Source organism: Centruroides vittatus, unplaced genomic scaffold, assembly GCF_030686945.1.
Source record: "Centruroides vittatus isolate TY-2023 unplaced genomic scaffold, ASM3068694v2 contig_3103, whole genome shotgun sequence".
Taxonomy (NCBI): Eukaryota; Metazoa; Arthropoda; class Arachnida; order Scorpiones; family Buthidae; genus Centruroides; species Centruroides vittatus.
In genome coordinates this window covers 321113-337328 of record NW_027121999.1, presented here as the reverse complement: position 1 = coordinate 337328, position 16216 = coordinate 321113, and the positions used below count along the sequence as shown (strand labels likewise).

The 16216-nt window shown below is 33.5% G+C and overlaps 1 protein-coding gene across 1 annotated transcript; it reads left to right on the top strand.

The window, feature by feature from the left end:
- Positions 1-10311: 10311 nt before the first annotated feature.
- Positions 10312-16211, top strand: Josd (Josephin domain containing). The gene is made up of 5 exons (XM_067267885.1): positions 10312-10443; positions 13709-13940; positions 14039-14164; positions 15039-15219; positions 15363-16211. The coding sequence occupies exons 2-5, from the start codon at positions 13738-13740 to the stop codon at positions 15705-15707; spliced, it is 855 nt and encodes a 284-aa protein (XP_067123986.1). The 5' UTR covers positions 10312-10443; positions 13709-13737; the 3' UTR covers positions 15708-16211.
- The last annotated feature ends 5 nt before the right edge of the window (positions 16212-16216 follow it).

Here is a 16216-nt window from a genome sequence, read left to right as displayed (position 1 = left end):
TGAAGATATTGATGATAATGTTTCGTATAGTAAAACGTATATGAATGGTATTTTGCAGCCTCAGAAACGTTCAGAATAACTGGATTAAATGAACAATATATACATATTCATTAAAATTTAATATGAAAAACTATATACTATAATTTAATATCAACGTAATATATGTTGTGTATATATATATATATATATATATATATATACAGTAGAGCGTCGATAAGTGGAACCAATTGGGACTGGGGTCCTTCCAGTTAATGATTTGTTCCAGTTTCCGACTTTGTACGAAAAAATACATTAACCTGTCCGATGTTCAAATTTTTCTCCGTTGCGTATCGCTTCGTGTTGAATTTTTCTCCGTTGCGTGTCGCTTCGTGTTGAATTTTCGTCGATTTTAAGCCTAACGAAAATTTTTATAATAATCATCGAGGCTATCGTATCGTTAAAAATTATTTCTGCATTTTGTACAAACAAAATAAATATATTAAAGAATATAAAAAACATGAAAATTATACTTTAGAAGTAAATTTAGTATCAAAAACATTCGATTCAGCACGACACAGTCCGACTGAAAATCGTTCCACTTTCCGGCCATTCCACTTACCGACGTTCCACTTATCGACGCTCTACTGTATTCGTGTGTGTGTGTGTGTATATATACATCTTAACGAATGTAACGAATATCTTAGGTTATTACAAGTTGAATTCTTCGTTCCAGTTATAGGAATATAGAGATGTAAGCGTCTACATTACACCAATTTATATGAGTTATACAGAGTCATATAGACTTTGTTTAATGTCAAGAAAAAATGATCGAATTCGTTCAGTCAATAAGCCGTCACGCCTAGTACCAATCAGAGATAACGTTAAGATGTCTGTCTGAAGCAAGAAAACACAAGAAATTAACAATAGTAAAGAACCAAACTCTGGATTACAGTTCGTAAAGATCAAATTAGTTGTTCATTTTTATCTTAATTATCTTTATTATTAATGCAAAAATTGGCGAAATTAACAAAACCAGATTAAGAGTAGCATCGCGTTTCTCAGCTTCATCAAGAATTAAAAAAATAGAAAAAAACTAAAAGCTAATACATAGAAAAATCTCATTATTTGCAAGTTTTATTTTTTTTCTACAATCTAAATCTTAATATTTAAACAATTAGCAAAAGTACTATTTTTAACAGAGAAATCCTGATTAAGGTGCTTATATTTAGTAGATAAACATTTAGAGTGGATCGGGGGAAGTTGCCTAACATTTTGCTTATGAAGAAAATTATAGCAATAATTTGGGTTTTGGGGCCTCTAACGAAAATATCAAAAAATAAAACTATAAGTAAAAATATAAGTTTTTCAAATAAAACTTTAGAGTATATCAAAAATAATTATGCATTGTGTTTGTAATGACGACTTTTTCACTGTCTGGCATTTTAGGCATCTCCCCCCTAGTATCCGGGTGAGATGCCAAATGCCATTGCTGTAAAATAACAAGTATAATTGCATAAAATTAATTTTCGAATATCTTAACCAAATTAAATTTATGGAATATTTAGTACAAAATACTTTATAGTAAGTGTAACAGCACAGTATATAAATATCAGAGCCGTAACTAGGATTTTGGATGCCTATGGTCAAGAACAAAAATGGCGTCTTTTTAATTTTTGTTTTTTTAAAAAAAATAATGTTATTCTAAAAAAATTATCTAATGACATTCAATATATTTTTCAACGATAAATAATTTAAAATATATCTTTATAAATAACATTTTATTATGTTTTTTTTAAGAAAAAAAAACAAAATATAATACATTGTTCAAATTTTCTTAAATTTAAATTCATTAAAATAATTTCACAATCAATCAATTTTGGCATTTGAAAGTGTTACTTGATGTAAAGAGTATTATTATAACAACGTTAAGAAACATATATACAATAATACACTATTAATCTACTAGTGAATTTACAAACAGGTGTAGCAATGCAACAGTGTCCCACGGTCGCCCAAATGGCGTTATCTCAAAGAATAATAAATAAATGTAATCTTGATAATGCATTTCTGCAAATGCATTATAAATCGGTGCTTTCATACAACTACAATATATTCATTTTAATTTCTAAATTGGTGCATCTATTAATTCCACTAATTGTTAACTAAATTTCGACTATCATCGATTTCACTTTGTTACACAGGCAAATGACTCCAACATACATACTGCTGCTTATCAACATTGTTATGGAGTCAATAATATCACTTTTAAATGTCAAAATTAAATAAATATTTAACCCTTTATTGGTATGTTACTGGTAACAAAACAAAAATAATAATTACTTAGTAATAAACATAAAAAATAAAAGTTTAAAATTAACATATCAGATTGATAAACATTCAGAATATTAACTAATATCTTTTGAATAACAATCATAACAAGATGAACTTTTCTGGCCTTCAGATTTGCAAATTCATCTATCACGTCCTCAAAATCAGTCCTCAAAACCAGGTCAACCGGTTTGCAAACAAGTAGACTACACAATTTTTGAAATATATGTTCGTAGAAATTACAGATTATAAATACTATATAAATATAAAAGTTTTTTTGTGTTATTAATTTCGAATACATATTATTCCGAAACCTTCTCGTTGGCACCTTTATTAAATCGGCGCCTATGGCGGGGGCCGAGGGCGTCGCCGGGGACGGGGGCAGAGGGGCAGCTGCCCTCCCTAGAAATTCGAAAAAATTATTTAAATGCTAAGTTTTAATTAAAATAATCTCAGGCTTCTTGTAAGTTAAAGAAATGTTTTAATTAAGATATTTCTTTTCCGGTACATAGTAAATGATTAAAACTTTATGAATCGTTTTTATTTTACCTACATACAATTCATATCCTCTATCAATTTACATCATCTTGCCCCCTCCTGGCCCATTGGCTGTCGTCGTCCTTGGCGGGGGCCACATTGGCCAGACTCTAGTTACGGCTCTGATAGGTATTGTTAAGTTCCCGCCTTTTCTAACGTGCTCTATAGTTAGCTGAAAGCTTTTTCAGTCCAAAAACCTTTTTGAGAAGTCCTTATATATAATAATTTCTATGCATATCCTGCAATAAAATGAGAAAACATAAATTTATTAAAAATAGGCATGTTATCTGAAGAAAAAGGTGGCATCTTTCCCATTTGTCGGGGTAAGATGCCTAGTGGAGTCACGTGTTCTAGCATGTCTGATCGGAATCGGCGGTAGCTGGCAATGGAAACTTCAGAATCTTAACTACATCACACATTAATTGTTTTTCGCAATTTTTAATAAATTCTATTATAACTTTTAGTTTTAAAATGACTCTAGAAACATTTCGCAACAAAAACTTCGTTCTTATCTTGCTTTTGTTCTTCTCAGATGTAGAAAATGTGGTAACGGTAGCCAACTACAGCTTTTCCGCACTCAATATTGGCCTAACGATCCATCGCACAAACACCTGATGGTATCTGACGTCACCGTTTGAAAATAACAAAAATTAGGAATCTTTTCCGCTTACCGTCATAAATCACTAAATAATAAATTTACATACGTAAAGACAAAAAAAAAAAAAAAAACCATCACCCTCACCACCACGTGGTGGCGCTGGAACGCTACATTAATCTCACAGGTCGCTTCTCTTAACTACAGGCGACGCTTATCGGAGAAAAAGCCACAAAGGCTATAATCTCCGTATGAAACCGTAAACAAAGAAGAAGAAGAAAGACAAATGTTTCGTTAAGCGCAAATAACAAATACATAATTATATTCCCCAGATGTCAGGAGAAATCCGTTTCCTGTTGCTACCTGGAAATGTTACTTTCTTAACTGTAAAACTCTGAATTAGCACTAAAAACCCCAAAAATTAATGCTGTCGGGTGTTCTTGGTTTGTGGAAAATTCTATTTCCATAATTATCATAAAATCATAATTTTCTCACTTAAGCCACAAAACCACGTCAAGGTGACACCCACTTTGTGGTGGTTTTTTCGTATCCAGAAACCAACCCTACTTGCTAGACAGCGTAGCAAGTAGAGAGAAAAACTGGATCGCGCGCGAAGTTCTCATAGGTAAAACGACCAATAATGATTTTTGTCTTTTTCTTTCCTTATCCTCTACCTATTCCAACCCCCAAAATACTCCGTCAATAGCAAGGTTGAGGCCAAAGTTTCAAACGCGAAAACGTGTACGTCGGACGTTCAGCGCCGCTTTCCTGTAAGCCTAGAAGTTTGACAATGGCGTTTGGAACGTCGAGCATGATTCTACTGACTTTCCAAACTCCATTGTCAAACTTCTAAGCATACAGGAAAGTGGCGCTGGACGTCCGACGTACACGTTTTCGCGTTGAAAACGTCGGCCGCAACCTCTCTATTAACTTTTATTATGACATGGGACTATCCAGTGGTGATATTCGAAATATTTAACAAGGGGTTCGCTAGCAGAAAATTTTTCCCTGACAATCACCGACAAATGAAATGGAAGTTTTGAATAGAAATAAATACAATACCTTTTCTTGCAACCGTATATCTAACAATCAGTGGCGTACTTGGAACGTAACGAGCCATGGGTGAAGGGCAGGTAACGATAATATTTTAGGGCTGTCGACCTTTTTTTTAGGCAGGGGTAATCTTTACCGCGAAATGGCGCTTCTGGAAATACACACGTGTCATCATCTCTCGAGATACATTATACTTTTTCTTTCGCTGTCCATAGCCCGACACGTGTTCGACAGCCATCTTGTATTATCTCGCGCGCGTGGCATTCTGGGATCTCTCTCATCACTGGATCTACTTTCAAGAACTCTCTTGAATCGATTGCGATTAAACCTCGATTGAAACGGTCGAGAGAGATCGCACCAAGACATACTCCCTGACCTTGCTCACAATCTAGATTGAAATTCTCGGTACGAACGGGGTATAAGGCTCTAGTTTAGTAGTATTACGGAGTATAATACGCATATTTTAATATATATTTTTAAAAAAACAAACAAAAAAAAAACTGAGAAATGTTCCGTGTGTTTAACAAGGTTCGGAAAACTGAAAATTTTAACAACGGGTTCGGCCAAACCTGTGCGAACCCGCCGAATATCACCACTGGGACTATCACTCTGATCCTTTCACTACTTCCCGTTAATTGTATTCGTTCCAAATTTAGGCTAATTGTTTCACCGCATTGTATTTTGCGAATTTTGTTTTTGTTTCTTAGGGGATCGACGATTCGTTAACGATCCATTTTCCATTCGGGTAACGACTTTTCTGAACCACAGTTGGAAATTCCCTCTATCAGTCACACAAATGTTCCTGTTTAGGAACAATTGGATTTACTACGAAAGCCTTTTTCGAGATTAAGGGTCTGACAACAGCTTTTTTGCTGTTCACGAGCAGCTGTTGGAGAGTTCTATTAAAGCTTCACCTAAGAGCCAGGAATCAAACCGACAAACCAATGTCTTCTGATTGATTCTTATCTATTTTGAAGTTCAGTTCATTCTGCTGCTAGCACTATTGTATATGAGCTGGAAATTTGTCTCATCGTCAATTCACTCCGTAAGGTGGCCAAGAATAACTGAGGTCTTAACCAAGATGCACTCGATTCCATCTACAGTTCTGTCTTTATCCCAATCATCACATACGTTTCAACCATCTGGAGACATGACAGCCGCAGTCTCGCAACGTGCAGCGGCTGCAAAGTGTCCAAAGAAAAGCACTTCTGATTCTGGCTGAAACATATTCAACAATCTTAACTGGGTCCTTACAAGTCTTGAACAACTTGAACAAAATTCTGCCAATCAATCGTTATGTAGAATACGCTGAATCTCGTTATCTTGTTATCAAAGGAAATGACATCACTGTCTCCTCCATTAAATTTCCGGCCGCTCCATGAAACTAAAATTTGCTTCAATAAGCTTCCTCGTCGTACTTAAGGTATAGATTGCACTCTTCAAATGAAGCCACACTTGAACTGGAATCATATACTGATGGTTCGAAGAAATTCATTGGAAGTGATTTTGCATTTGTGACTTATCTCAATAAAATGAAGATTCACCACGAGTCTAACACTTTACTTTTTAATCGCTCGCAATCGATTAAGTTATTCAGTGAAGCGAGGTAACATACACTTAGAAAGAGTGGTAATCTTCTCTGATAGATCGTCAGCTGTTTTGACTTTGCAGAATAAGAACAGTTTGCACCCACTCACCAGGAACATTCTAAACACCTATAGCTACAGCAGTAATCATTGTTCCAATTGGTTGAGAGAACACTGTGGCAATCAGGGATATAAGAAAGCACTTGTTCGAGGTGTGGCAAGTTATGCAGATCAGACTTCCAGATTACAATCATCCTGCCAGTCATATCAAACAACCGCTCTGAAGGGAAAAGGCCGCATAAATCCGATTAATACGAAAGACCATATACAAACTCCTAGGCGTTTCGTATGATCAATCCGTATTGACAACCTTACGGCCCTTCATTTCATTTCCAATACTTCCTAATAATGGCAGAACTTCTAGTTAATGCTCAAACTATTTTCAGAAGTATCACCAATTTTTATAATTGATTTCATCTCAGTTCCTGGGTTAAACTGAAATTTCAGGAAACGAAGAGGGTGGAGGTAGAAGCGTAGAAGATCGGATGACAGAAATTATGGAAAAAATTAACTGCGAATTCAACCGTTCAATTTTACACCGGCACAAACTGAACTATCTTTCTCCCAAGTACTATCTGAAAAAAAATTCTGACTGCGTATAGAAAGCCCAGAACTTACCTGTTTCATTTGTTCTCTTGCCCACATTATAAAAGACATCGGAATGGAGGAAAACTGATCTTCTCTGCTTCCGTATCTAATGAACAGTGTCTTGTACTCATTGCTTTCATTTTTACTTTACTGGCATAAAAGTGCTAACAAAAGATGTCTCTGAATGGGAGCTAGGATCCATACAACACAATCCATTACTTTCACCTGCTAAATTTTGTTTGACCTTAGGAATATCCGCCGCCATCCATAACTTAATTTGGACTTATAGTGCTTGCATTCGCTCCAATAATCCCGAACCATCACTCCATTCGTATTGTGACCGTTAACTAATGTTGGTTACTTTTCTCTGGAAATAAATGGCATTAATATCAAGTCCGAATAAATCACCTACCTGAATCTGAAGACAGCGACCAATCCAAGTATATAACAGGATTATCTTGTTTTACGTTTTCATCCTTAGAACTTTTTTAGTCAACAAAAGACAAAACGTCAAAATACTGCAACCGATTTAAAACGGTTTGCATTTGCTCTCCAACAAGTCGAAACTGTCGTCAACGTCTTTACTTATCTATTAAAAATAGAATATCATAATTTCCTGAATAAAACATTGCAACAATACCACATGTAAGTAATCTTTTCTTACTAATGAATATACATATATAATAGTTTATTTTTAATATTCTCGGAATTGGATCCGCCCTTTGAGGCTGCTCCTCTGGTGAATAGACGGAATGTTTCGCGAGACGTATTTTCTCTCCTTCCAAATTCTCTTCACTTTTCACGTAGGCCTATCCCCTTCTAATTTTATTTTATTCTCAATTCCTTTCCTTTCAAGCCATGCCTCTGAATAAAGCCAGTTTATTTTGTATTTCTTTCTCTTTGGAAGACTAATTATCGTCAGAATCAATGCTCTTAATGCTTTCAACACTTACCTTGTCAGACACTAGCAGAAGTTCGAATTTAAAAATAGAACTGTAATTGGAGTGTCCGACGAAAGCTCTGTCGCCTCAGAATGAAGAATATGTCTTTGAAATTTTACATTCTTCTTCTGGAATGAAGGAATCGTCGACGATCGTTATTCTCCATTAATGTGATGTCATTGCTGATGTGTAGAGTCGGACGAAAACCACGATGTTTGCGAATCTACATAAAACAATGTCGTTTTGATCAGAAATAATAGCAGATATTCGTTTTCTGTTTTAAAATTTATATAACTTTCCAATACCGATTGAAGTGACTCGCGAACGGATCAACATTTCATTGAAATGAAAATTTTATCTTTACAAAGTCAATTGTCCGCAAACAATCACAAGAACAATAATATTTTGTTGTTACGGAAGACAATACTTTTCTATTATTTCGATCTCTTCTATGAAAAATTAAAGTTTTGTGCCATTTAAGCTTTTCTTGCAATTAATCGGACATTTTTTATTACAAAAAATAATTTGCGCAAAAAGAATCATTCGTCGTTCGAGTCAAACGTGACCACGATTAAATTTACCTTCTTGAAATGTAATTGGAATTTGTGAATCGTATCGAATGAAATTCTGTCTTACGTCGTCAATTAAAATCGAAATTGCTTTTGTTTTAGGTGTTTAAAACTTAATAATTTCGAAAATCTCAAATATTTATTATAAAAGTCTAATATTAATTTCCTTCGGATTTTAATACTAAAATATGAAAGGAATATGTTAAAGTATGAAAGTGTAATACAATTGAACGTGGTTTCTTTAAAATGGATTTCAGATAAAAACTTATTAATAAATTGATAATTTATAAAAAATATATAGATGTTATATAGTGTAAATGTTAAGTGTAGCATTAACACGTTAATATATTTTAAATGTAAATAAGCTGAAACGAACTTGATGAATGTTGTATACTTCGGCATTTGTAGACATATAATTTTTGCGAATGCATTTTATTGAACGAAAATCTATAATTGCGTTATTAAGTAGATTGAAAATTACTTACGAGATGTTGAAATTCCGTGAAAATATCTTTTCTTTCTTTCTTTTACTCGAATTTCTCGGCTCTGGCAAATCCACGTTATTGTCGAGTGTAATCAATTGTCGGAATGAATTGTTACGAGGGTTTTGTTGAACAAACTAATTTTAGTTAATTAATTTCAGTTGTAACTTTACTACATTTAAACTGTACCGGAAATCCAAAGGCTTAGAGGCGATACTTATTAATTTCAGCTATTAAAATATTTTATCATTATTTAAATTTTGTGAAGTTTTACATTTTTATCATTACACTATTATTAAGTACATTATATTTTCGTGCCTGTCGCCTTAACCAACGGCCAGATAGCCGAGTGGTTAAGAGAATAGCCACCGCTCAGTAGAATCAGGGATCGAATACGCCGTGCGTATTCAATCTCTAGTCCTTGTTTCCTAGTACGGGTCGAAAAACCATGTAAATTTTTCGAGGGTTAACCACATGCCTTACCACCAGGCAGCCTCATTGTGGGCATGTCCGAACCCATAATGGGCTTGTGAAAAGGCTCTCTTACTGCCTATAGGGCGGGAAGAGTTGAAAGAAGCATTTTACTAAGCTGTTGCCGTGTGAAAGTTTTAATTAGGTAAAATTGTCCAAAAAAATACATCTCGAATAAAGATCAGTTAAATTTGCCTATGTTTTGTTGAAACTTTCTGAGGAAAATAATGTATATATTCTGGTTGATAATTGATGAAAACGTTGACGTTAACCCATATTATTTATTGCACTGTGTAAGTACCTCAGGTTAGAGAAGGCCGGGAAACCTATGAGAAATTCGTTGAACAACTGTTGAAAAACTAATTTCGCTATGAAGAAAGTCATTAGGAATGAGTAATAAAAGTGTAAATAAAATATTACGTAGTTTGGACATTCGTTTCCTAGTTAATTAACTTCTTAAGTAGATTGTCGAAGAGGTACAGACAAATCTATCTTCCTGGAGATCCGGGTTTGATTTCCGGATCTGCTTCGAAAATTTATACAGACGAGTCGCCCCAATACGTCAAGCGAAATTTATATTTTTAGTCTGGCTTACGGTCGAGAGAGAGACTTCGTCCCCCTAAGGCGGAAAAATTATAATTAATTAATATTTATTTGTTTGTTGTTTGCATACCGCAGCGCGATCGGCGAGCGACTTCCGAGAGGGGATGCTTCTCGGGAGGAGTTTCTAGGGAAAACTGACCCCTATTTAGGCATTACAGAAGCGAAGAAAATCCGAAAAACTCCACGCGATTTCACGACCAACACATTCAAACAACACTTATAACAACGCGTGTATAATTTCTAAAATCGGAACAGAACGAGTAATTAATATTAACATATTTTATAAACATTTTTTCAATTGAAATATTCCGCCGCAATTGGATAATTTTTTTAAAAATTTGTTAATTTTTAAAATAATTTAATAATGCCCTTTATAATTTAGTATAATTATATTATTTAATATCACAGGGAAAAGATTCATCAGCAATTTTTAAATTAGTTCATTTTTTTTATTAGCAAAAACATGATAAAAAGTTTATCCGACACGTTCTACCCACGTCACATATATATATTTTATAAACAACTTCCCCCTAATGGCGAAAGCAGGAACTAAAGTGCAGGCGATAAATAACAAATCGGTTTGAAAATTTGATTTTATAAAGTGGTGTCAAAAACGATTCATTCCGTAAAGTTATGTTAAAGGAAACAAACGTAAGTTACGCATTTTGATGTTTCTCCGTCGCCAATCCTCGAATTGTTTATATTTAGACGTCTCCATTTGTTTAACCTGTCAACAAAGTTCAATAACTCGTTTAGGCCTAAATCTGTTGGCAAGTTTGGATTTCGTAAGCCCATAAAAGTGACGTAAATCGCAAATTTCCTTTTCTAGATCGCATTCTAGGTTACGTTTTTCTCCATGGATCGTCTCTGGCTTCATATTAACCGTGCATATTATTTTGAGACCGTATTTTAGTGTAAATCGACGTGATCCGGGCTCTGACACGTTAAACACTGGAAAAATTAACACCTGGCCAAGTAATCTGAATTGTGGATCTGTCGTTAGATAAATGTAATTATCACTCGGATGACTATAAACAGGTATAAGTGGTTGGCTGTGGCATGTTCTTTGGTTAATTATATTTCACTCTCTTTAAAAATTTATTCATAAATAATAACTGTAATCATTTACAGTTCGTGTCTGGCGTTTGGTTTAATTGCGGCTCCGGATGGAGTGGTCGGATTGGTTAGACCGCTTTTGCGGGAGTGGAGACGGCCAAGCGTGCGATCCTTCGTCGGAGTGTCTTTTGGATTACGTGCAGCGGGGTGGCCGACCTACCCACTTGTGGGATAAACTGTCTGACCTGTCTGGGTGGGGGCCCTGTCGTCGACTGCTCCTGGTGGTTGATGGCGCAGACCGAAATCCGTCCGCGATCGGTCTGTCGGAGTGGGTTCGGGTTGGCCGTCTTGGTGGGAAGCATTGTGAGAAGATCCCGTTTTGGATGTGTAAGAATAACGGGTCGTCTCAGTAGTGGCGATGGGAAAAATTATTGTGCATCGCCCCTTCTGGTGGTTGACCATGTGGTGAGGCATTGTTGGGTCGTTAGAAGAGATTCGTGTTTTAGGTGTGTATTATCGAGTTTGCTTTGTTCGTTCGTGGTTGCTGTGTCCCTCGGGCTCTCGGCAAAGGTAAACCTAGTTGTCGACCGCCATAAATGAGTGCGTGACGTGCCGGTCAACTACTGGGTGAATTTTGTATTTTGTGTTACTTACTTTGTAATAAAAAATATCAAAGTCCAAAACTGTTTTAAATGGTTGACTACTGTTGCCATTACCCTATTATATGATTTTGGATAATCATCTGATTTTTTTTTTTTCAATTATCCTTTTTACAATTTTCTTTACGATGATTAACAAAGTTCCAAGGATAAAAGTGTTGAATAAATCAAATTTTGACCATACAAATAAACTTGGGTCAGTACAAAATAATCCTTTTTTAATTATCCAACTAGAGTCAGATAGTTAACAAATTAAAAACCGACAAATGACATTAAAAAATACATACAATATACAATATACAATTGACGTCGACCTTTTCTTGGAATGAATTTTCTTTACATTAATTAAAGCATATCTATTTTACTTCTTTAAATATCATTATTTGAAGTTTAAAATTTCAGCATCCATAAAACTTTTTAAAGATAATTCTGCTCTCTATATGGTACGTAGACTGAAAAAGGTTCGTCGTGTCATCCCCGATATATATATATCGGGGATGACATAACCTTTATACCTACATACATACATATATGTATATGTAGATATACCCAGACAGAGTAAGTGTAATGTTCTTTCTCATGTTTTATGAGCTTTTGCCATCTGTAGTGAAGTAGAAAACAGTTTAGCTTTAACATTGTTATGAGAAATAGTTCTGGATACTTTTTGCTTTTAAATTTTATCCCATTTTTGAGGGTCTTAAATCCCGTATAGGCTGATTTCCGGGTCACATGTAGACCATTGGTTTCTTAGACTTTTTTACTCCTATGGGTATAGTCTACAGCAGTGTTTCTCAAAGTGGGCGATAACGCCCCTTCTGGGCGGTGAGTAAATCTAGGGGGCGCTGGAGGCAGGGTACTGAACGGTGATCAAAGGTAAAAGTTCCCTTTCCTCTGTCAAACGGATAAGAGGAAACGTTGCATTTAATGGTTTCCAGATGTCGAGAACAATGTATGGTAAGGGCACAAAGTGTGAGATTCATAGAAAAGTTTTCCTGAGAATATTTCCAATTCTTTCTCACACGGGGGGTGTTGGGTATAACTTTATGGAACAAAGGGTGCGGTGGATCGAAAAAGTTTGAGAATCACTGGTCTACAGTTTTGATAAGGTCCAAAGCACCTTGTTCAAAGTTGCATTTTTACTTACCTGCATACAAAGCATAAACAAAAAATTGTGGACTACTTATTCTCCCTGTACCATTTGAGCCATTGTTACAAATTGTAAATAATTACTTTAATAATTTGTCTAAGGAGACATCTGTAATGACATATTTGGGGATATATTATTACTTTATGAAGTCAATAACTAAAGCAAGAATTGTTTCTACTTTTGATTTTTTTCAAGATATTTATATACACTTGTTGCAAGAAATATTTCAGAATTTATGTAGAAAATAAAAGAATGCACTTAGCATAACACAGTTTAAAAAGTAGCTTTTTGTCAATAATTATAAACACTTACATATATACAAATCTTTTATGGTAAGTTATAAATGATTTTTAATTAACAATCTTAAGAGAGAAATAAAATAAATTCATTCAGTGATTTAAAAGCTAATTAAATTAAAGATAGGCATTGAGTATTTTGGATTTGTTAAGCAGATTTCTTATAATATTAGAAGTTTCATTTATACTAGTTTCGATTAATAATGTTAAGTCTTTCATTGATAATAGTATTGGATAGTATAATTTCTGCTGTTAAAAATGTTTCCAAATTATATAAAACATCTGGATACACTTTAACAGTGGATTTGATATTTTGTTGAATGGAAAAATGATTATTTATTCAAAATTAATTAATTATAAACAATAGAACATGCCACTGATTTTAATGAGGATTATTGTTTGACTCTGATACAAACATTCTCCCTTATTCTAAGAAAAATTCAGTCTAGCTAACTGAAAACAATGTATAAAAGTATTTAGCCATTAACCTTGTAACAGTGTGTGGTAAGGCATATAACAAAGAATTTTTGATTATAAATTGATTAGTATATTTATAATTTTATATAAAATTATAATAGTTACTTTCAAAATTTATCATGTTAACAGAATAATGTCATAATAATTTGATAATGTATTGTTTATCATTTTAAAAATTATCTTATCTTAATGTAATTGTATATAAAAGAGAACATCGCAGTTGTACGTCATTTTGTATTTCCTTGTATATAACATTTAACATGTTTACATTTTATTTACAGAAGGATCATTTACACTTACATTTACGCAAATGTATCGTTCCTGCTTGAGGTTTGTCGAAAATATTGTCAAAAAAGATAACAATAAGAATCAAGTGGAAGTGTATAAAAACACGGCTAATAATATATATCATGAACGTCAAGTTAAAGAACTGTGCGCTCTTCATGCACTCAACAATCTCTTCCAAAATGCCACTGCATTTAGCAAAGAGATGTTAGATGATATCTGTCACCAGTAAGTTAAATGACATAAATTTATAATATAAAACAATTTTATGTATTAAGAACATGATTTGTGATCGTGAATATCTTAAAAGTAACTTTTATTTCTAGACTTTCTCCAGGAAATATTGTCAATCCACACAAAAGTATGCTCGGTTTGGGAAATTATGATGTGAATGTCATCATGAAAGCACTACAGTATAAACATTATGAAGCTATTTGGTTTGATAAAAGAAGGTAAATTATTTTTTTATATAAACAAAATATTAGTTTATATTATTCAAAATTGAAAGATTTAAATATTAAACACATTTTATTGATAAAACTGACAAATAATGCAGCAACAGACAGTTTATTTGATCATTTCAAATTCTAAAATTAATTTTAATCAATTAGTAAAGAAATCAATTCAAATCACTGTCAGATTAGCATAATTATCTAAAGTTAATTGATTAAAAACAAAATAAACAAAACTTTTGAGAATACAAAAGAATATTTAATGCATAACATTTCATTTTTAATATTTTGTTTGTCTAATTCTAAGTGAGAATTATATAATTTAAAAAAATTTAAAAGTTTTAATTGTCTAAAGCAGCGGTCAGTAACTGGTGGTCCGTGGACCATTGATGGTGTGAGAAAATTTGGGTGGTCCGTGGAGGAATGTGGACATTGATCAACTGAAGGTTAAGCAAAGTATTACGAATGAAATGCAAAATGCTTAGTTGCTTTTTTTCACTCATTAGGGGGTTTTTATTCGAATGTAAAACCAAATACGAAGCAACTGTTATCAATAAATAATAATGCAAGTGTGATTGTCATCCTTCGTGAAAAAGTGCTAATAATCCATAAACTTATTTCAAACAAGCAGCAATGAACTTTAGGTTTGTATTAATTTGTTATAATTAAACAAGTGAGATTCATATTAATATAGTAAAATTAAATTTTCATGATCATTATACTAAAGATTTTGTATCGTTTAAAAAATTCACGATAGTGGTCTGCGGGATTCAAAATTGTGAATTTAGTGGTCCGTGAGGTCAGAAAGGTTGCAGACTGCTGATCTAAAGTATTTCTTATTACACAAACATTTAAATTTTTATTTTACTTTCAGGGATCCAAGTTGTATCAATTTGTCCCAAATTAAAGGATTCATTTTAAACATTCCAAGTGAAATGAAATTTGGTTTTATTCCTCTTCCAATAAACCGCAAACATTGGATTGCTGTTAGAGAAATAAATGGGATTTATTACAATCTAGATTCAAAACTAGATTTACCTGTAGTATTAGGAAATGTAAGTTGTTTTATCTCAATGTGTTTGTTGACAAAAAAGTAATTCTGTATGTGTGCCAATTACATTTCATCTATTTTAATTTATATTTTTAAGGATATTTTTTAAACATCATAACTTATATGCGAATAAATTTTATTTTTTAGGAGACCGAACTGTTGACGTATTTAAGAGAACAAATTAATAGTAAAGAACGTGAGATATTTGTCGTAGTTAGGCAAGAATTAACGGATTCTTGGAGAAATGACATCAAACTGGATTCGAATAGATCGCTAACGGGAAGCGGCATCAGCACGACGGTACTCTCGTTAGAACAGGAGACGTATAATTATATATTACCGGATACGGTAGTGACCGCATTCGTCAGTCCCGCTTCTTCTTTGAATAAAAAAGACAAGCGCATTATGCAACTCAGACAGCCAAAGGCCACAAATGAAAAGTTAACCAGTTTTTCCTTTTCCGATACTGAAAGCACTTTAACGCTACAGTGAGATTTTGAAATATTTTTGCTCAGTGCCAGCCAAGCGTCGTTTTTGCTGCTTGTGTCATCGATATCCGTCCTTTGCTGTTGATTTAGAAGATTAAATTTTACAAATCAACAACAAATTGTGTATAAATAAATTTTATATTTTAAAAGTGCAACGTTTAATTGCCAATTGGGAGCCGAGACGCCGTCTTCTTTTTATTGCGTTAAAATTTCCGTAAACTTACTTTTAAGTGATAGAAACTAGTCGGTGCAAAACATATGGAAATATATTTCCATATTTTTTTTCTTTGGTCTTTTTGGGCAACAGTAACAAAGACGAGCCTTTCTTTATATATTTCTTTTATATATATATATTTGCATTGTAATTATAGGACATTTGGGATTTAAAAAGTAATATAAAATGTTTCATGTTGTATATAAGTGTGATGAATATATTTACATAGTCTATGTATACTATAACAGTTATTACTAATGTATTGTTTATAAACTTTTTTGTTAAATAAATTGTCACAA

Excerpts from the sequence above, each read along its gene's own strand:
- Josd (XM_067267885.1), top strand. The coding sequence starts at position 13,738 with ATGTATCGTTCCTGCTTGAGGTTTGTCGAAAATATTGTCAAAAAAGAT. Across the intron at positions 13,941-14,038 it reads TTAGATGATATCTGTCACCA|ACTTTCTCCAGGAAATATTG; the intron begins GTAAGTTAAATG and ends TTTTATTTCTAG. Across the intron at positions 14,165-15,038 it reads ATTTGGTTTGATAAAAGAAG|GGATCCAAGTTGTATCAATT; the intron begins GTAAATTATTTT and ends TTTTACTTTCAG.